Source organism: Aphelocoma coerulescens, chromosome 4, assembly GCF_041296385.1.
Source record: "Aphelocoma coerulescens isolate FSJ_1873_10779 chromosome 4, UR_Acoe_1.0, whole genome shotgun sequence".
Classification (NCBI taxonomy): domain Eukaryota; kingdom Metazoa; phylum Chordata; class Aves; order Passeriformes; family Corvidae; genus Aphelocoma; species Aphelocoma coerulescens.
Genome location: NC_091017.1, coordinates 62,412,849 through 62,435,901, shown reverse-complemented (window position 1 = coordinate 62,435,901; position 23,053 = coordinate 62,412,849). Strand labels below are relative to the sequence as shown.

The following is a 23,053-nucleotide window of genomic DNA, read 5'->3' as shown; positions in this document are numbered from 1 at the left end:
AATGTGGTATTTATTTATTTACTCACTTATTTATCTTTAAAAAAAAAATCTTTGTGTAGAACCACGCTGTATCTTTTTAATGGCTGCAAAATACTTGTCTAGCTGTTTTTTGGCTTGTCCTCTCATTTTTGAAGGTGTAGAGGTCCCATGTCTTATTGCACTTAGTATATATGCTTCAGTTCTGTTTTTACTGGCATGACCATCTTTTCTCCTGCTTCAGTTTTGCCTTTTTCTCTATCCTTGCTTTAATATAGACTATTCCTCAGCGCTTTTGAAGTTTTTGTTTATTTGTCCACTCCACTGCAAGCCACTGCCATGCTCAGCTCAGTAAAACTGAGGGATACCAAAAAATTGCCTCTTTGAAGGCAAGTTCAGCTTGAGCACTGAAAGTGTCTGATCATTCAGTCCTTTCTTCTGCTCTTTTCTTTGTCATTTTAATGTACAGTTCTACTTTACTTGCCAGCTCATGTTTTATTACTGGATGGAGGACAAGGGACAATCCTACTCCCTCCGTAGTTTTAGAGTCTGACGGATCTGTCAGTCCCTGAATTCAGCAGGCACAGGGTTTATACCTGTTTATTATACATATATTCTTCATGTGGATGCTGGAATAAGTGTCTCTACCTTACAAACCAGTGATTACAAGCTTAACAAGTGCACTATCCGTGGTATCATCTGGTGAGTTAGTCAGGGAACAAGATACTGTTGATCTGTTTATAAACATGTGTTTCCTTTTCATAAAGTTGCAAATAAAATAATTTTTAACCATATTAAAATACTATTTAGATTATAACCCCATTTTGGAAATTAGAGCCACTGCCTCTATCAGCAGGGAAGGATAGATATTTTACATAGATTATTTCTTTTCTCTTCACAGATGATAGATAATTATGGTACATTAACAAATGCAAAAAATGGAGAGTCATATTTAAGGAAAAGTAGAAAACAAGTTTTCATTTTTGGATATTTGGAATTGTATTGACATGCAGTGATATTAACAGGTTTTTTTCAGGTAATAGATTACTTATAGTGATAGGGCAAATCTGTGCATAATGTGCTTAGAAATAAGAGAAAATAATATTGATGGTTTTTTTGTTCTAGTGAGAAGACTTTCAATCACTAGTGTTGCTATATAGCAGAGGTGGATAAATATTGTAAATTTTTAAAAATTACAAAATTAACATTTATATCCATGGATAGATGATTGATGTTGAACTTGATATTGTTTATAAAGGAGTTACCAGGTATATTCTTATTTATTTTTATTATTTCTGTATTGCTATTTATTTATTAGTATTTATTCTAAACGTATTTATTACTATGTAAAGAAGTATGCATGTTTCAGTGTTAGCAAAGGAATTTGTAGCCATTGCTTTTAAAATTCTGTTCATTGCTATTTTCAGGTCACTGTGATATTTTCACTGAATTGACAAATACATTATATTTCAGGTGAACTCTGTGAGGAGAAATTAGATTTCTGTGCCCAAAACCTGAATCCTTGCCAGCATGATTCAAAGTGTATCTTGACACCCAAAGGATACAAGTAAGTCTGAAATATTGTTTCAGAGTCCAACTGAATCAAAATTTGTATTTTCTATCCTGCCTATATTCCTTTCCTTCTGCTTAAGTGGAAGTCAATTCTATTCTCAAAGTATTCATTTTGATTATTAGTAAGCATTATGGCATAACAGGCCATTATTTTCATGTAAAGCTGCATTATTATCTTAAGTAAGTTTTACTGAATTTTACTGATCCTTAACAGTTCTAATTCCAATCAGATTTTAAATGGAAACACGGGGTAGTCTTTATGATGGTTTGTGCAAAACCCTTTTAGGACTCTGGGCAGTAGGAAAATAATTGCATTTAATTGAAGTGAAATAATTATATTGCTTTTAGAGAAGTAATTGTGAAAGAGATTATTAGGAAGGCATGCTGGAAGGTATAAAGTAAAGAATTCCCTCCCCAGGAAAGCTAATCTTTAATTATGCCATATCCTTATCATGATTAATTAGTATGCACAATTTAAAGTTGTTTTATAGGCTTTAGGTTAATAAATACAGGAAACCTGCAGCTTTAAATTGTTCTCACAAGTACCTGTTTTATAAATAGCATGCTTTTGTGCTAAAATCAGATTATTTATTATCATTTCCACTAGTTATGAAATGACATTTTATTTAAAATATGGGAAAAATATATTAAATATTCAATTGTATGTGAAATTAAGTTGATAGTTTTCAACTGGAAAATAGAAAAATGGTTTGGGTTATGTTGTAGTGCATTATGTTAGTTTTTTCATGTCACTTCAATAAACCTAGTTTAGTGTCTTATACTTTACTGTCCAGTTCATTAACCTTTCCTGTTACATTCTGAGCTTATAAATCAGAAAACATCACATGCAGTATACTTCAAGAATGTATCTCAGTCAGACTTTTAATAGCATGCTTTATATTCTTTTTCCCTTTTCTTGTTTATGCATCTTGTTGAATAAAAAATGAGACATACTTGTTTCAAGTACTAAATTTAAAGTTACACGGCTATTTAAAATCACACTTGCCAGCTTAGAGAAAATGTTGGATACTGAAAGAAATAACATCAAGGAGGGAATCACAAGATCTCATGAAATCAATTAAAGACATCTGAATTAAAAAGAATACCATGTTAGATGCATGGATTTGTAATCTTTTCCATTAATTTTTCACAGAGTTCTGGGCATTCACTCAGTCTTACATATGAGAAATCCCCAAAGAAAAGTCACTAGCATTAGCAATGAGAGTTTCACATGGAAAAAACCCAAACAAATAAACAAAAATCATTACATACTCTCTTGAGGATGAGCTGTTTCTAGTTCAGTGGGGGTTCAGGGACGGCAGATGACGTGTTTTGAGATTTCTGTTAGTTCACCAACCATGGAGCTATTGTTGTAAATCAGACTGGTGGAACTGTAAGGGAAAAAATTATGCATAACCTTTAAACTGTATAAATGGACCATTGGTCCGTTCATAGCTCTTCAGTTGACAAAGAAAATAACCATCAGTACAAGACTTGGACTATTTGCCTCAGTTTCACTAGTCAAGAATATTGATTATATTTAGTGTTTGCAGCCATGAACAACATCTTGTAATATTCTGCATTGCTCATAAATTCTAAAAACTGTCAAAATTATTTATGAGGTCTCTCTAGATTTACACACAATTCTTCAATATAATGGCAGGTGTGTAAGCATTTTAACTAGCAAACCTCTATTCGTTACATATGTAGATACCCCATCTATTAATATGATTAAGCTATATAGTCTTTACGCACAAAGTAACAGTAATGCCTTTTTTTCCTTGATTTTTAAACAATACAGTAGTTCCTTAACTTGGTCATAATCACACTGGATCGTTAAAGGGCACTGTGCTATCTGATTTGCTTTCCTGTGTTACAGATGTGATTGCACACCTGGGTATGTAGGTGAGCATTGTGATATTGACTTTGATGACTGCCAAGACAACAAATGTAAAAATGGAGCGCAGTGCACTGACGCAGTTAATGGATATACATGCATTTGCCCAGAAGGATACAGGTGAGAAAGATCTGAAGGCAGTACAAACAGGTTTGTCTTCTGTCAAAGCTGTTTTTTCTTGGAAATAATGATTGTTTTCTGTTTTCATTTAGTGGCTTGTTTTGTGAATTTTCACCGCCAATGGTTCTACCTCGCACCAGCCCTTGTGATAATTATGAATGTCAAAATGGAGCCCAGTGTATCATAAAAGAAAGTGAACCAATTTGTCAGTGTTTATCAGGCTACCAGGGTGAGAAATGTGAAAAGTTGATTAGTATAAACTTCATCAACAAAGAATCCTATCTGCAAATCCCTTCAGCTAAGATACGCCCCCAGACCAATATCACTCTACAGGTAAGTTTGCTTGTGTTGTAGATTCTCTTTTCTGGAAATGAGAATAAATTACTTTTCATGATGTGGAAAATGACCCAAAGTTGTCATTGGATCACTTAAAGAGCTTTCCACAGTTTGAGCTAAAAACTCTAGAAGAGTTAATGCAATAACTCTATATTCATATGGGAGTAGGTGGGCTTATTGATAGGAATAGAAAGAGTTTTGTTCTTCAAAAAAGAATTTTATTATGAAGTAACAGACTATGGCAGTAAATTCAGCGATTCACTTAATACCTCATTTTTATTAAATACTTAATTTTAGTTGTTTCTAAATATTTCTGTCTTTTAACTAGATTGCCACAGATGAAGACAGTGGGATCCTGCTGTACAAAGGTGATAAAGATCATATAGCAGTGGAACTGTACCGGGGTAGAGTGAGGGTCAGCTATGACACAGGATCATATCCAGCCTCTGCTATTTACAGGTGAACCTGGATGAAACACATTTGTGACTGAAACAAAACCTATATTCATTCCTTATATCAGTGTCACATTTTTTAATAGATGGTTAAAAGAAATATATGCAAATGAATGTATCGTCAGACACTTAAAAGCCTCTTGCCAAAAGATGTGATTTGGCTTGGCAAATAACTCTAATGCAGATATGTCAGATAAGTATATTTGATGCAATAAACCAGAATAAGAGTTAGCTTACAGCAGAATATTTATACATTTGTGTAAAGCTCACAAGTGGCATTGGAGTTTTTTCTTTGTTGTAACTGCCAAATAATTTCCTAGTGTGCTGAATAAAATGTAAAACTGTACTGTATAAGCAGAAATTAAATAGAAGCTTCTCTTCTCTGTTAGACAGTCATATAATGTAGGATTTTCCTCTGGCTAGTGAAGAGAAAGCTAAAAACTTGATTCTGAAAAAAGGCACTACCTTTGAAAAAGAAATGGCCTTTGCTTCCAAAGTATTTAAGAGACAGAATCCACAACTGCTTCTGGAGAATAATTTTTGAGGTTTTTTTAAAATCAAATTTCTCTGGTTCTCTGAAAAATTACGACCTGAATTTTTGGGAGGTATTATATAACTTCACAAAAATTTGCAAACAGTCATTGCAAGAGTGAGCAGAAAGACAACAGGCATCACTTCCTGGCCTTGACTGCCCTCTTGATGCTAAAACTACTTTCAGAAGTAAAGGGGAAGTATTAAATCAGTTTTCCTTGAATCTTCTTTTTGCTCTATTTTGTGTTATAAAATTATATATAGTGTATATTTGCTTTATAGAGTTTGTAGCAGTGACACTGTTCTGCATTCTATTAGGGACATCTCACTGAAAACAAATGATTTTTATAAATGACTGTACTCCTATGGCAATACAAAATCAAAAGCTTAAATATATATAGCAGTGAAACAGTGTTGAACTCTGTTAGGTAGCAGCACCAAGGGAACTATCATTTTAGTAGATTACTAAAAGCATTCCACAGGGGGGAAAAAAGTCTATAAAACACAATATAAAGCTGTTTAGAAAAAACATACCCAATAAGCGTCTTAAGAGTCCTTTTTTTTTATGTGATTTGTATTTCATAAGGTTTCCTTACGACTTCATGAAATGGTTTAACATGTAGAAATAGTGTATGTATTTCAATTGTATAGATTTTCACTTTTCCAAGTTTCTACAATTGAAAATAGTATTATTTTTCTTTTCTATCTTGGTTAGGGCTAAACAAAAAGTTTAGATTGTTTTTTCAGGAGTTTAATTATTTTTGTTAATTTTTATTTCAATAGGTACATCTGTCTGAGAATAAGAAGCAATACGAATGAGGGTCATATGTAGTTCCAAGTTATTTTGGTTCCCATTTGTTTAATCTATCTAGAATACTTCTTCCCATTCAAAACATATATTTCCTTCTCATAAATTTAATGCTTTCTCTGGCATTATTGAAATATAATAAATACTGGTAATTCACACTTATCCATTATAGTTTTCTAGAGAAGGATTGAAAAACAGTACTCACACAGGAAAAAAAAACCATAAACATGTAAGGACTTAATAAAAAAGTGACCAATTAACAAAGTCCCATTTAGGTTACTGTTACAAAATAATAAAAAGCATCTCACCTACATAGTTGATTGTCTCTTTTGGATTATGTGGCATATGAAGAATGCAAGTGTAGTGAAGAAGGGGATGGAAAATGTAGTGACGTGTTAGAGAGTGACACTGTTTAGTGAAGCAGATACACACTTTTAGTGTTATTATTTTTGTTTCTATTACTGTTGTTACTGTTATTAACCTCCATTTAATTTCAAATAAGTGTGATGGTGAGTTACTGAGATATTTGAAAATTTTCATGTAATAGTCCAACTGTAGTGAAGTCTCCTGCTGTCGAGGAAAAGCTGATGGCATACCTCATCTCTTTCTACAACTGTCTGAAAGAGGATTGTAGCCAGGTGAGACTCTTCTCACAAGTAACAAGCAATAGGACAAGAGGAAAAGGCCTCAAGTTGGACCAGGAGAGACTTAGATTGGATATTAAGAAAAATTTCATCATGTAAAGGGTTGTTGTGCATTGGAACAGGCTGCCCAGGGAAGTGGTGTACTCACCATTCATGCAGGTATTTAAAAGTGTAGATGTGGTGCTTAGGGACACTGTTTGGTGGACTTAGCAGTGCCGGTTTTGTTGTTGGACTTGATGATCTGAGAGGTCTTTTCCAGCCTAAAAGATTCTGTGATTTCATGATTCCATTTTGGAAACCATATATACATCTTCACATTTGTATATAGGTATATATGTGCATCTAGTAATAGCTCTACAAATTGCATACTGTTCAATTTCTATTTCAGGTTCTAGAAAGCAGTATGTTGTAGCACAGGATCTTTTACTCTAATCACTTCGTCATTTCCAGTTCTTACTGTTTTACCCTCCTAGGATCTTTGTGGTATTTTCTGTCCTTTTTAAGGTCTTTACCTTCTTTTTATCCATTCATTGTCTTTCTGTACCTTTGTTACCTATTAAAGCTGTCTTCTGGAATGTTTCCAGTCCTTCCTTCAGTCCCTCCCTTTTTTTTCCTTCCTCCTTCCCAGTTCATGGGAACTGACTGCTGAAAGAGCCATCATCCCAAAAGCATTCATCAGTCAATCTGTAAAACGAGATGATGCCAAGACCAATAAATAATATTCATTCATTGGAGATGGTTATTTGGAAAAATTTGATTCACTTGTGTTTTATTCTGTCTAGGCATCAATTTTTAATGTTAACTGTTTTTTACACAAACAAAAAAAACCCTTTTCATTCTGTAAACTAGTTTTCATCATATATTTATTGGAAATATGGGAGTATTTCTTCCCAGATCGTTATTCTTCTATGGAGTATCAGAAGCCTTAAATCAGTTCTTCTTACAGCTTTTCATTATGATCTATGCATTCAGCTCTTATATCTCCAATGGGAAATGGGATAGAAGTAATGTCAGTGCATTGGCAGGAAATATCGCAGATATACCTTGAGTTTATTTCCCCTCCAATTCAAGCCACCCTTACCTAGGAGGGCTCCTCTTTGTGCAGTAAATTTTTACCAGTAAAACAGTTTAAAACAGAGGCTTTTAATAATCTTATCAGAGACACATTCCCCTTGCACATTATGGTTTATCCCTGGTATGACCTCTTGCTCTAAAAATGTATTTTCTGTGTTGCTCTTATTCTTTTAAATACTGTTGGGTGAAAGGTTGAGAAGTTGTAAAATAAGTTTCCTTGAAACAAGAACATTATATTAGGTTTTCCTGCTTCCTGAAGTCAAGAAGTTACATGCACTTTGATTTTTTAGCACTTTTTTTTTTGCCTGCATTCAATGAAATGTGTTAAGTAACTTAATCATGGCATCTTTTATATTGCTTGATCAGAGCAAACAAACCTCTTGGTACCTTGAAAAAAATCTTGCTCTTTAGCAATGATGAGCCCTGACCATTTCCTTTCCACTCATGGAAACTGGCAGTCCCCCTCCTGCCAGCTCCCATAAAGTGTTTATTGTGCTAGTGTCTGCTCTGTCATGTGTTTGCACTCTCACATAGAGCTGGGTTTATGTAAAGCATGCATGCTACCATGCAGATCTTTGATCCACAGTGAGCAGAGGCTGTTCACAGAGTTGGTAATAAATGGCTAAGAAGGTATTTAACGTGTCACAGCTGTGAATGACCATGTGTGCTGCTGATCTGTTCCAGGACAAAAGCAGTTAGGTTAATTAAAACATCACAAAGGATGTTTTAAGGTAATTTGCTTGATTTTTTGCCTTGAGATTTAGGAACCTAATCCCTTTCAGCTATCCTGCTTTCTCAATGAGAGGAGCTAATTGACTGTGTGACTGTTCAGTCCATTTCAGGCTATCATACAATTGGTTCATTTAAATAACTTTTTTCAAAGGCTTAAGTTCACGTATTTGGTGGTGCCCTGAAACAAATAAAGGCTTTCATGGGAATGCTTTTAATGTCTGGTCTCTGGACTACAGCTCACACCTTCCATGCATATATTCAGCTCTAAGTCTCCAGTGGAAAATGGACTATAAATTATGCAAGTACAATGATATATTTAGTCCCAGAATTGAGTAATGATATTCTTCCTTCTCTGATGTACTTAAACTGTGTTCAAGTGCAGAGTGGTTCCTGCACTTAAGCACTTGCTACGTAGATATTGAGGCTGATAAGCACCCGCAGCCATTTTTTTGTGCCTAGTAACGTGAGTAGGCTTGTCCTTGTGCAGGGTAAGCACCATGCTTGAAACAAGCAGTTTCACCTTGACAACCTTCAGGCATTCTCCCGCTAGTGAGTTCATATCTTGTTAGTAAGCAGAAAGAAATGGTGTATGTAGACCATATGAGAAAAAGAAAACAATATTCATACTCATTGTATTAGCCAGAAGCTGAACACAAATAACCATGCTCAGTAAAGATAACAACTTTATTGCAAGTGTCAGTGGATCTGTCTGCACCAATGATGTGCAGGACTAAAGTTAGATGCAGTTCCATATTCCATGAAATAGTAGATTTATGTATCACTGGAGTTGACTCAGGCCTTCATACTTGCAAGCAAGATATGTAAACCCAATTCTCTGCAAAATGTAGAATACACACAGACTTGCATGCACATATGATCTTGAAGTAACATTAGAATCACATAATGGTTAAGGTTGAAGGGACCTTTAACAATCACCTAGTTCCACTTTCTTTGTTATGGGCAGGGACAACTTCCACTAGATTAAGTTGTACAAAGCCCCATCCAACCTGATCCTGAGCATTTCCAATAACAGGTCCACAAATTCTCTGTTTTGTATTAACCTATCCTCATATTAAATAAATTTTTCTTTATGTCACTTCTTTTACTTAATAGATTCTATCTGATCTATATCTACCCTCTCTCAGTTTAAAACAGCCTGTCTCCTGTTACCATAGGCCCTGGTAAAAAATCTCTCCCCATCTTTCTTATAAACCCCCTTTCAATATTGAAAAGCTGCTGTTAAGGTCTCCCTGGAGCCTTCTCTTCTCAGGCTGAACAAACAACCACAGCTCCCTCAGCCTGTCTTCATAGGAAAAGTATTCCAGCCCTGTCGTCATTAGTGCAGAAGAAGGGATGTTACATTGTGTTGGCTTTTAAGCATACATGCATGTCTTTGCCTAAAATGTAATGTTCAAGAGAATGCACTCCTGGAGAAGTTCTGTTCTGAAACTGTATTGACTCTTAGAGGGGAAGAAGGTAAAAAACTGTTCAAACCAGACCATCAACCTGTTTAATATTAATGTTTATTTTGCAGTGTGGAAACAATTAATGATGGCAATTTCCACATTGTGGAGCTGCTAGCCATGGATCAGATTCTATCTTTATCTATTGATGGAGGAAGTCCCAAGATAATTACCAATTTGTCCAAGCAATCCACTCTGAATTTTGATTCTCCGCTGTATGTGGGAGGTAAGAGGATCTTACTGCTTCTTACTAGAGATATTATGGATAACTTACTCTGGTAGCATGCTTTAAGAAACACATGGTAAGAGACTCATTCATGGACATAACACCTTAAGATGAAACTTCAGCAGTTAATGTCAATAGTTTCAGTTTTAAGAAATATTATGTCCTCAAACTGAACCTGTTGCTTTTTTATAATTATGTTTATTTTTTATGACTATAAAATCTTGTCATTTTCTACTGTTACTTAGCCTTTTATTATACTGAAGAAGTGTGCTTAACATTGTTTAACTGCATGAAGATTTAGTAATGCATATTTAGAAAGTGTAGAATGGTAGCATTCTGTTTTGCTCGGTTTACATTTCTATTTCCCTGTACTGGTATCTGCAGGAAATGAAAGCAATGTATAACATCACAAAGTATAATTTATGTCTGGAGATCTTATTGCTTAGGGCTGATAGGAGTTAGGACACTAGGTAAGAAGGGAACCAACTGGACAGTTGCCTCACTGTATGTGTCAGGGCCTGGGGTTTTTTTCTTTTGAGAAAAAATATATATTTTTTAATTGTTCATTTAAATTGTGCAGCTAAAGTATTTGAAAAATTCTGATCATTTGATGCAATTTACTCTGTAGAACTCTGAGTTCAAACACATTGTTTTAACTAGCAGTTCCTGTTGGATTTCTGATGGGCCTGTGCAATCTAGGTAAAAGAAAATTCAGCCCACACTTTGTGCCTCCTTACTTGGTAGCAAGTCAGAGTTCTTTGTGATCAGAGATTCAGCATGGTTTTTAAATACTGCTTAAATTCTACAAATTTTCATGTTCTTAGTTTAACCTTATACTCTTACAAGAGGCATGTAAGGAGTCTCCTTCTGATCTTTCTGTAAAAAGAATACTTACTTTCTTTTTCATTTTGCCTAATTCTTTTATGCCTGAGAATAACTTTTTAGACTTAAGCATCTTGCCTCCTTGCAAAAAATTATGCTATCAGTAGTACGTTTGTGTGAGGTACTGATGCCTTCAAATGAGGATTGTCCTGTAGAAGCACATTGCATTTTTTCCTGTGTATCACTTCCGATGTTTACAGTGTCCTATGCCACATTTGCAAGAAGGGGTCCTAGACTCTGATAAGACACTGTGTGCTTGCTTACATGTATTGTCAACATTAGTTTGTCTAATGACTGCTGAGGCCAGTTGTACTACTTGAAATCTGAGCTTAGTGCTCAGAACAATAATCCTCCTGTCTGTTATAAGCACCTTTTGATGAAATGAGGCCAGCCTGCCAACTGTAAACATTTATTCTGGGCACATTCTTAACACGGCGATGTTGGTTTGTGACATATGGTTCTCTTCCTTGCTTCTTCACCCTGCAGATGTGTGCCTCCATTGGGAGAATCGTACTAATCTGCATCGTCATCTTCAAGTATCGGAAGAATAACTTTTGGAAATAATCTTTTCCTTGAGTGGTTTGATACCTAAGAGCAGCAGTCTTTTGCATTCTAGTGCATGCTCTTTAGGGAGGTCCTGCATTTATTCTATTATAATTCTTCACATTTGGGCTCCAAACAGACAATTATTTTCTGCTGCCATAGAAAATGTTGATTCAAAAGAACATGAAAACCAATCATAGAAGAACATGGTAATAAAATAAAGGAAAAGAACCAAATAGGTTGATGTTCAGCTCTTAAGCTTCCCTCTTCTTTATCTAATTTATGTATTTATGATTTTTTTTAAATTCTCAAGATGGTAATTTTCACTTGTGTATCTTTATACTACCCATCTTTTTGAGATTCAGTAATTTTTTTCTTATCCAACTATATCTAGATTTTTTTAGAGAATTTATCACACATTTCCATCAGTTAAGAACTTAAATTCTCACTAGGATTTTATGCAGTATTTTTATCTTTGCCAAAGTCTTAGTTTGACACCTATATCATCATGTAACTTACACTTACTCTTACCACTTTCCTGCTAAAATGGCATTTCTGATAAGCATCACCTCAGTTGGCAGAATGAAATTCAGACTTGACAGCAAGCCCTTGTACAGTGTGTGCTCTCATTCCCTCTTGTTCCATCTCTTCCTGCCTTCCCCCTACTTCTTTTTTTTTTTTTTTAATGTTACTCTTGGGTCACAATATTTAGCTTGGTTTGAAACGGATAATTTAACATTATTTTTACCAAAAGTGAGATAATCAACTTATATCTTTTGGGGTTTTTTTACCTTTCCAAGTATATGGCTCTTTTGTGTGGTCAGAAATACACGTGCTTCATATTTTTCAGTCTTTCTGTAACAAATTTCAGTAAAACATATTGAAAGTGCATGGCTTTTGTAAGATTTCTTAAGGGACAATCTGTTTCTTCTCAAAAATTCTTCAAAGGAGTCACAGACATCACTGATACTTCACATTCTTCTCTCAGAAATTAGAGCATATTTTACTAGTTGAGAGTGGCACCTTCTTTCATGGATGTCCCCATTTCTGAGACAGGTAGACTATCAGCTGCTTCTCATTTGTGCCTGCTCTGTTCTGGCAGCTTCTAGAATAAGATACTTGTTTTGACAGTTTTACTGTGTGACTGTTATTTAAGAGAGGTTCTTCCCATTTTCCTCCTTCAACAGCAGTTTACCCATAGTCTGGTTCAGTCTCCAAAAGCTTAAAAGGGGGTGGGAACTACACTCTTACCTTGCCAAAAATAGATCTGAGATATTTGTCTGTATTGTTTCTATTGCAGTTCTTTCCTAACTGGCAAAGAATCTTTATATAAAAATTATCTAAGAAATCTTGCTAAAGAATATAAGCAGATTTTACAAACTTTGGCCTTCTGACATATGTTAGCTTGCTAGAAGCAAAAGTGTATAGGCTGAAACCTTGTGCATATGTTTGCATTGTCTTTCCAAACATCTTCCTTATTAGAGAATATAGACAAAAGTTTTTCTGAATGATGTGTGATATACCGCCTATTATCTGGTATCATACATACATGCTTATATGTTTCCCAGAAATCACACCTAAGTTTCCTGACACTTTCAAGTATAACATCTAGTTCAGCATTGCATTGGTGTGCTTAGTTTTATACACCTTTTATTTTTACAAAGAGTAGGCTCAGTGCATCTATTCTGCTGAGATACTTCAAGCCTTTCCCATGAATGTTAGCTGAGTGTGGCTTTCAAGGGAGACAACAGGGTGAAGGGACCTTGATGACTCTGCCCTGTCCCTGGTTTGAGAATATGGTAGGTGAGTAGATGTGAGGAAATGGAAACTCATGATTGTTTGCAGTCTGAGTCCTTTAATATAATACTTCAAAGCCTTTTTTAAAGTTTGACCCTGGCTGGGTGCCAGGTGCCCATCAAAACCACTCTACCATCCCCCTCCGCAACTGGACAGGGGAGAGAAAATATAATGAAAGCTCATGAGTTGAGATGTGGACAGGGAGAGATCCTCTATCGTTTACTGATGTAGCAAAACACACTCAACTTGAAGAAATTAATTTAATGTATTGCCAGTCCAAATCACAGTAGGATAAGGACAGGTAAAACACTTATTAAAGATACCTTCCCCCCACTCTTCCCTCCTTTCCAGGCTTAACTTTTTCTCCCCCGATTCTCTATCTCCTTCCTGTAAGCAATACAGGTAGGTGAGGAATATGGGTTATGGTGAGCTCATCACATTCTTTCTGCCATTGCTTCCTCCTAAGGGAAAGGAGTCCTTCCCCTCTCCCAGTGTGGGGTCCCTCCCATGGGAGACAGTTCTCTACAAACTGCTCCAGCGTGGGTCCCCCACAGGGTCACAAGTCCCAAGAAAACCTGCTCCAGTGTGGGCTCCTTTCTCCACAGTTCTGCAGGTCCTGCCAGGAGCCTGCTCCAGCACAGGCTTCCGATGGGGTCACAGTCTTCTCTCGAGCATCCATCCACCTGCTCTGGCATGAGGCTTCTCCATGTGCTCCAGGTGGATCTCTGCTGCCCTGTGAACATCCATGGGCTTCAAGGGCCCAGCTACTCCACAATGGGCTGCACCACGGGCTGCAAGGGAATCTCAGCTCCAGTGCCTGGAGCACCTCCTCCCCCTCCTGCTTCTCTGATCTCAGTGTCTGCAGAGCTGTTCCTCTGACAATGTTCTCACTCCTCTCTGGTCACATCTGCACAATTACTCTTTTGGGGTTTTTTCCTCTTTAGATATCACATAGCTGTTGCTACCATCACTGACTGGCTTGGCCTTGGCAGACTTGATGGGTCCATCCTAGAGGCAGCTGGCATTGGTGCTCTCAGACATGGGGGACACCTCTGGCAGCTTCTCAGAGAAGCCACCCCTGTAGCCCCCCCACTACCCAAAGCCTGGCCACACAAACCCAATACACTTACTTAACTGATAAGATCAAAGAAGATTAGGCTCTTCAACAATATGAATACAATATTGTTCATTTCTATAATCACTGAAGCCTAGCACAAATGAAATTACAATAACCTCTAAATGAAAGGCAGGTCTACTTCATTAGGTTGCAAAGCATTTCTGCATGACTCTTAACTGTTCAGAGTAATACAGAAAATTATTAGAAGTATCAGTTTACATGATTAAGGAGCAACTATGCAGAACATTGCTGCTTTCTTGTCATTATCTAAGTACCAGAAGGAAAATTGTTGATTTTGTCTAGGAATAAACCTATGCAGCTAATAAGAATATTTATTTTCAGGTAAACAGATCCTTTTTAATGTGCTCAGTGCACTTTGATTTCCTTTACTCGTGAGTCTTGGGATTCACTTCGGCATTTGTGTATTCATTTTTAGAAAATAGCATCTTAAGGACTACCTACTATGGGCTAGTATGTTGGCAATAAGTTAAAAGAAAAAAGAAAAGCGGGGGTAGAGTAGAAGAAACTTCCATGTTTACAAGAAAAAGTTTAATAGCAATGTTCCTTCTGAATTATTCTTGAATTATCATAACAGGATAAGTGCAGCACATACACCTACAGCTGTCATTTCACCTGTTACAATTATAGACTGTAACAGAGGAATTACTCTGAAAATGGTCAGCATTGTGGACATTTGCATTACCTAAAAGTTTATATACATAAGTAGTTTGAATTATTGGTATTATTGACTGGTTTAGACTGTAATATCAAACTGTGGATGGCTTTCAGTTTTATTTCATTAATCTGTTTTTGAGACATGCTAAACAAAAGTATTTTTAGTTTTGGAACCTCAACCTGTCCTTTCCAAGTAATTTTCCATAGCAAAACTTCACATTTGAAATGTGTATGCCAGCCCCATTTTGATGAGATGGTCCTACTAAATTTTTCTGGATTTGAGTATCTTAGCTTACAAAAAATGACGTATCAGCTGCTAAATTTCAACAACTTTTGTTTTTCTGGGATTCAGAAACTATGTGCTATCCTGGACTTAAAAGCACTAGGTCAAAACCAGGCAGAGCTGACCTTTTCACAGTTCTGAGCTTCCTGTATGATGAAGTCTTATATACATGTCTTAAGTGTGACTTAGGGACTTACAGGTTCGGAGCTGGCTTACACACATGCTTGAGAACCAGGACAATTTCCAAAAACTACATTATTGGTCATGGTTCTAGTCTGAATAGCTAAGAGTAATTAATTAAGAAGAAGCAGTCCTTTAAAAGTGTTTTAAAAATTTTAAAAAAGGGTATAGAGAATTGTGAGATTATTACACTGATTATTTGCTTTTATTAATTTCCTAGGCATGCCTGTGAAAAATAACATAGCAGCTTTACGCCAGTCCCCAGGGCAGAATGGCACTAGCTTCCATGGCTGCATCCGTAATCTATATATCAACAGTGAACTCCAGGACTTCAGAAATGTGCCACTGCAAGTGGGAATTCTGCCAGGTTGTGAGCCTTGTCATAAGAAAGTTTGTGTGCATGGAACATGCCATGCTACCAGCCAGTCAGGCTTTTCCTGTGAGTGCGAAGGAGGATGGACCGGACCACTCTGTGATCAACAAACTAACGACCCATGTCTTGGAAATAAGTATGTCCTTCCTCAAGAAAGAGCAGGAGTATAATATGTATATGTCTCCTGTTATGTATATTTTTTTCATAAAAGTTCACACTTGCAAGAAGCAACATAACCTGAGCATGGAAAAGTGAAAACAGCATCCAGGTTATAGTATATATTCTTTCCATAAACCTAATGAGGAAAAGTCCCCAGTTTAGAGGAACAGATTCACACATCTCACTGAAGTTCTGCCTAAAGCCTGGGAGGTTCTCTTACACACTTCTGACTGGGCTTCTTTTGTAATGAGATGCACTGATGCAACTGTGGGTATGACCATTGGCACAAAAATAATTTTGAAGAAGTTGCAAATGAAAAAAAAACCTATTTGCTTATTTTCAATTGTATAGAGGAAGATAATACAATTATTATTATTATTATTATTAATATTCTCTACTGTGTTTTTAAAAATTATAAATGGATATATCTAATATTTTATATTTTCAGAGTACCCCAGGTTTTAGCAGGAAAATAGATTTTGATATTTATAGTGAACTTCTGTTTAAGTCTGAGTGTGTTAATTCTATTTACTGATTTGAGCAGAAAATTTTAGTTTAGACATTTTATATATGTCTACAGAGAGGTTCATGTATATAAATGTGTGGAGAGAGAAAAAGTTAGGCATAATTGTGTATATGACAGTATTGATCTTTTAAATTTGCTGTAGAGACAGATTCAATTTGGGTTCATGGACTCCCAGCACAAGAAGATCAGAAATGTCAGAAGTTCAAAATTCTTCTGTATTTATTGATCTTAGGCAGCAAGATGTCATTCTGTTTGTCATTACCACAGTACTCTTTACAGCTTGGCAAATATCTCTTTTTTTTTGGTAAAGTAAGCCTGCTTGGATCTTTTGGCTGCTGCTTTTTCAGTGCAGCATTTACCTATGTCATTTTTGACTGTTAAGGACCAGTGGCCTAAGTTTGCTAAGACATTCTAATAAGATGATTTTCAACTCCCATATAAAATGATGTTTAAATAATCTTTTCACAGAATGTGTGGAGCCTCTGACACTTTAAATATTTATACAGTAGTTAGCATGCTTTACAATGCAGTTTTCTTTATATGGGTTATAGACTCCTTCAGTGCCATTAAGTTTTGAACTTTTCCCAGAGATAGAGCAGTCAGGTTTTGAAGGATGTCATTATAGCATTTCATTGTTTACTGGTCTTTTTCTTACCCTGTCCTCTTTCTCTTTTTAACTTTAAAGAAAGGTAGTCACAGCAGGTTAAAAAAATACAAGTGTGACTTTATACTTCTATACTTTAGGATTAAAAAATAACATCAAACTGTAACCACAAGTTCTACTATAAGAAAAGCCAAAGAATTTCTTTAAACTGTCCTTGAAATACTAGATTCTTCATAGGTTCTTATAACTGTGCACATTAGCACCCAAACTGAGTGGTTTTTGCAGCAAATTACAAGTTATCAGTATCAGATGTAGGCAGGATCAAAGATAAAAGCAAGGGAGCACAGCATTAATATTTTGTTTGCTCTTGAAAGTATTGGGTTTGGTTCAGCTGTATACAGTGCTGTGAGCTTTTAAGACAGAAAGCCAAACCAAAATTATTTTGAGTGGAGGAGGGCTTTGTTGTTCTTTAGTTCCTGTGGATTTTAATTCTTTATTTCTTGATTCATCTCTAAATTGTCTATTGAATAGATGTGTTTTATCCATCTAATACAGTTTGACATGCTGCTTTATCTGAGCAACAGAATTGTCACTCTGATCTCTGTTTCAAAAATGTAGATGATCTTTTGGAGATCCTTGCACATCATGAAAAGGCTTGAGATAGATTTATTTTACCTACATCTATGTGTTTGAATTCAAAATATAGTGACCAAAGTTTGTTCTCTAGTCAGTAAAGGAATAAGCACATTTCAAAAGAATAAATTAGACCTCAAGTTGTCTAATCACCCTCTGGATAAGCTCATTTCTCTCCATGACTGTGTCTGGAGCTTATGGCAATTATACATCTAACTTGAGTGCCTGACACAGGTACCTAAAATTAGATGAGATGAAACTGTGCCCAAGAGTTTGCACTTAGCTTGATGTTCCTTTCAGTATAGTCTGAAGATGAAATTTAGAGCTTCAAAGAGCAGGTGGAAACAAAAGTATGAGAGTTGGCATTAGCTAAAATTTAATCATCTTCTAAGTCAAAGCAAAACTTTACCAAAGATCTTGACACAGATTGCTTTGATATCTAAAGCCTGTATAGAGTATGACAGGATGTCAGTGCCACCTGAGTAACTTTGTAGATCAGATGTCCTAAAAGTGGATGTTTTATAAATGGTGAAAAGATCAAATGCTGAACATAATGAAAACTAAACAAAAGCTATCTGCTCTGTGATACCGTCTACACCTTCAATTTTGAATGCTTAATAACAGTCTTGGAATATCAGACTTCAATCACAGGAACAATTTTTAATTTTTGTAGAGAATACAGTTGCCTCAATATACAGACTAATAGAGAAGTTGGAAGTGCTTAACCTATTAGTTTTATATTTGCAGGTTTTAATCCCAAGCTGGCTATGTTATCTTAAAAATTTCAAAATGAGATGTTGCTCTTAATAGAATTCTTATTTTACAACGACATACAATTTCAGATGAATTTTTGCTATCTTCAAATTGAAACAAATTATTTTATTTGAGATCAAATGGAATTTTTATTTTTTTTTATCTAAAGATTTGCATTTATTTAGGCGGCATACATAGCATACTAAGGAGGTTGTGAGCTCAAGAAGCTTACACTGTAGAGGGGAAAAATATTAGAGAGGAGAAACATCAGGAAGTGTGACTTGTATATCAGGATTGCATTCCTCCACACAGGAATTTTCACTGTGATCTCCCTAGGAAACTGTATGTAGATAGAAATTTTTCTATGGAAACAACACTTAAAGAAAATAACATTTTTTTGGAAGGAAGTTATTGACCCTGTGCTAAAAAATGAGGAAAGGGAAGTAGTTTTATTCTGAGTCATTGGTGATGTTTTGAAGATGAAATCCCCTAGAATTACACCTATGAACAGGTAATTAAGCATCCTCCTTTTGGGAAGCACCACTTCTCTCTCAAAGGGAAGTAAGACCAGCTGTGTGTTCCCATGCCACTATACATCAGAACTTAGCAGACGCAGCTTAACTCACAATTTTTTTTGTCTAACAAGGTTTGGGCCTGCCACAAATGTTTGTCAAAGCTCAACTGGGAGATTAGCTACTTTAATCACTTTGGGTGAGACTTGATAATGCACAGTCTCCTCTAATGTGAGGTTTGGTATGAACTCTGGGTGAGTGCTGTTGCCTTGCAGTGAAGCACAGACCTGCCTCATACAAGACCCTGCTACTGGCAGTTGGCAATGCAGACTAATGTATTTGAAGGGAAAGCACGTGTTCAGCTTGATACTACCATTTCTTGAGTCAGAATAGTTTCTGTTAGGAAGGGCCTGACCTGTCTTTGTGCTGGGAGCCCCATATTTCATGAGTGACAATACGGAGTTCCTTTTAAATGATATGTGAACCAGAATTTCAGGTGAGTTTCTTTTTTCTTTGGCTTGATTTTGCTGTGTTCTGAAAAGCATGCTTAAAATTTAGGTAGACAGGAAATGTTGTTTTTAGTAACTGTGGCTTGTAAAATTTTTCCATAACACATCTACAGTGGCTATTTTCTGGTGAGAGAGAGTTCTGTACTGCAGCTTGTTTTGTGTAAACCTGCATACCAATTATAAACTACTTCACTGCATCTCACTGAAAAAGTCCATTAGAAACAAAAGCAATTTCTCCTGAGTACAGTCCAAAGTATTTGTAGTTAATGTTGCTTGGCCTGAACTTTGATGAATAATTTATTTTTATTCTCTTGGGCTTGTTTCCCCTGTAGATGTGTGCATGGTACCTGCTTGCCGATCAATGCATTTTCATACAGTTGTAAATGCCTGCAGGGACATGGGGGAGTCCTCTGTGATGAAGAGGAAATGCTGTTTAACCCCTGCCAATCCATCAGGTGTAAACATGGCAAATGTAGGCTTTCAGGACTTGGGAAAGCATATTGCGAATGCGGCAGCGGATACACGGGGGACAGTTGTGATAAAGGTAAAAAAATTAATTAATGTTGTTGTGGTCTTAGAAAATAGGCCTTTTTAGTAAAACATGAACAGCCAAGCACATGAACAGCCAAAAACATGACCAATTTTTTTTTTTCCACAACACACACATTTGTTGCTTTTTTTTGTACCATAAGAATTTATCTTGATGAGAGAAAAATCAAGCCTTTCCCATAAATTTGTTTACATTTTGAGGATTTTTTCATCAAATGTTTTGCCGTGAAAACATTTCTTTTTTTTTTTGCCTTTATTCAGAAACACATTTTTACTATATTTAACTATTACCTTTTACCTGCTGTATCTTTCTGTATTTATTGTTTCTCTACCTTCTGCAACTGAGAAGCCAAATCCAATGATTCTGCTCCTAGTTTTATCACAAACTCTACTTTTGACCTCTCAGCTTCAACTGATTTATCACAGCGAATTATGCAGGTGAGATGGATGAAAACAGGATGACTTTTCCCCCTACCTTTTTCTTTTTCCTTTGTCTATCAAAGCTCTCCCTCTCCCTCTCTTTCCCTTACCCCAGATGGCATTTATTTTGTATTGTACATAGATGTGAATAGAAGAATATGGTTGTAGAACTTTTAACAGATGTCTCATTTTTAGCTGGCTTTATACCTCAGTAATTTATGAAGTTAACGGAATGTAACTTATATTAAATAAGAGTTTAATAATATTAAACTCCAGGTCTAATAAATTAAATTGCATGCTCTCTGAAACATTTCCCTATGGTAAACAGAACCAGCTGCAAGCAGTGTAGGAACAGAAGATGTGTATTTTTATAAAAGAGGGAAAGATTTAAGCTTCCAATTTTCTTGTCATTGTAATAGCTTCGTATTTATGGTTTACATATACATAATATAAGCTTTACTGAAAATAGGAGGTATAGGGAACGAAACCCAGCATTAATCAACTTACATTTGGTAGAACCACTAGTTTCCAATATACAGTCTGAGTCAAACTTTAAAATATCAACCCCAACTGCAAATAGTAACACAGCATCTTCCTGTGTTGCACATTCTTTGACCCGTGTCTCAAAATTGTATCTCTTATTTTAAATGTTGTTTTGTGCAGAAATCTCTTGTCGAGGGGAACGAGTCCGAGATTACTACCAAAAGCAGCAAGGGTATGCTGCGTGCCAGACGACCAAGAAGGTATCGAGACTAGAATGTAAAGGCGGGTGCTCAGCCGGGCAGTGCTGTGGGCCACTGCGGAGCAAGAGACGGAAATACTCCTTCGAATGCACTGACGGGTCGTCATTTGTGGACGAGGTTGAAAAAGTGGTGAAGTGTGGCTGTACAAGTTGTCCCTCCTAAGTGTCCCTGTCACACTTGTCTTTTGAAAATGTTGTATACTTATTGACCATGTCGGACTAATTAATGCTTCATAGTGGAAATATTTGAAATATATTGTAAAATACAGAACAGACTTATTTTTATTATGAGAATAAAGACTTTTTCTTCATTGAAAAAAAGATTCAAGTGCTTGAACTGAGACTTCTCATACCCAAGAGGAGCTTTGAAGAAAAAAAAAAGACCTGGTAACATTGCAGCAGAGATGGGAAACTTTAACTGCTTTTAACATGGATTCTTCTTTATAACATGCTGAAGATACACTGACACTATACACATGTGACTTTCAACTTAACATCTCAGAGATGAAATACTGACCAGAACACGAGGCTTGTTTTTTCACTTTCGTATCAGTCTATTTTATTGTCCTGACAGGCCATACCAGTCACTTACCTATGGATGAGGAAGTTTTATGAGAAAAAAGAATCAGATTATACAGAAATAATAATTGCTTGAAAGACATTTTGTCTTTTGGAATTTTTAAGCATCTTGAGAAGATGGGGTCTCATTTAATGAATGGGAAATGGGAGATACAAGAATATACTATAATCCTGAAATCTCCTTATGATGTGTACTTTTATGTCAGCATGTTAGCAAAAGAAGCATAAAAAATTGTTTATCTTCCCTTTTACAGTATTAATTTTTTGTAATATAAATGTTCTGGGGATGATAAAATAGATTATTGATGGATAAATTAGTAATAATATGGATTTCTGTTTCTATGAGTTCTAAACAACTCTATACAGTATTGGGTTTCATTGAGAAATATTTATTGTATCAAAGTACATTGTACTTAACCCTTTTAGGCCACCCCTTTTACTGTTTTTCAATGCTTTAATATATATTAATTTATATTTGTCCCAGTATTTTTGTAATTTTTTTTAAAGGACTTAAAAATCAGGATTTTTTTGCAATAGAACTAACGGTAGCATGTCGTCTTGGGGTAAATGTTTTCAGTCTGTTTTTATCTTTCCATTCCCTTTTACTTTTCCTTAGAATCTGACCACTTGGTGTCACTGAATAGAAAGTGGTGACAGTTTCACATATAGCAGATATTCAGGACACCTTCCAAGAACCTGTAATATATGACAGAAAATGTCTTTACACTAGATGGCAATTGTAGAGAAGTTAATTTTCCCTATATACAGTACTTACAGAAAATAAGATGGCGTGTAGAAAATGACATTAGAAGATAGATCTTTATAAATTAATATTCCCATGGAGCTCTTTACCTTTTCTATAAAAAAGAAAAAAAGGCTGTGCTATCAAAAACTGTGATTTTCCCCAAATAATAAAACTACTTTACTGCCCTAATGTTCCCCATGTTAACATGTTGCTGCTAAATTATAATGTAGAATTGGTAATCAATAGTGGGTTGTGTTCTTCTTTCAGTAAAACCCAGGGTACCCTGTAAAAATGCAGATGTTTTTTCAATTTTATTTTATTATTTTTTTTACAAAAAAAGTTAGATGTACATGTGTAATGCAGTGTGCTTTGTCATATTTGGACTGATATCAGTAATGCTACTGATGTTTGTAAATTAAACAGATATTTACTTCATTAACAGCTTTTATTTGTATTCTTCTGAGAAGTTTAAATTGTCTAGCAGCCTTTAATTAAACATCTGTTGCAAAGAATATTTGGTAAAAAACAGTATAAAACCCAACTCTAGATCTAGTGTATTCATTGCTGAAAATCTGAAGAAGGAATTTACTTGGGATTACCACACCTAGAGGCAGTGACATCTGAAAATCTCTGTGCATTAT

General features: G+C 35.7%; 1 protein-coding gene across 3 annotated transcripts in view; it reads left to right on the top strand.

Moving 5' to 3' along the window:
* SLIT2 (slit guidance ligand 2) overlaps nucleotides 1–22,847 on the top strand; it is a 263,142-nt gene extending 240,295 nt beyond the window's left edge. For all 3 annotated transcript variants that reach the window (XM_069014353.1, XM_069014352.1, XM_069014351.1), the window contains 8 exons: nucleotides 1,450–1,543; nucleotides 3,428–3,565; nucleotides 3,658–3,898; nucleotides 4,230–4,360; nucleotides 9,677–9,831; nucleotides 15,529–15,817; nucleotides 19,710–19,921; nucleotides 21,010–22,847. In XM_069014353.1, coding sequence (XP_068870454.1) covers nucleotides 1,450–1,543; nucleotides 3,428–3,565; nucleotides 3,658–3,898; nucleotides 4,230–4,360; nucleotides 9,677–9,831; nucleotides 15,529–15,817; nucleotides 19,710–19,921; nucleotides 21,010–21,251 — 1,502 coding nt within the window. In that variant the 3' untranslated portion in view covers nucleotides 21,252–22,847. The remainder of the gene's footprint in view (nucleotides 1–1,449; nucleotides 1,544–3,427; nucleotides 3,566–3,657; nucleotides 3,899–4,229; nucleotides 4,361–9,676; nucleotides 9,832–15,528; nucleotides 15,818–19,709; nucleotides 19,922–21,009) is intronic.
* Nucleotides 22,848–23,053: the final 206 nt, after the last annotated feature.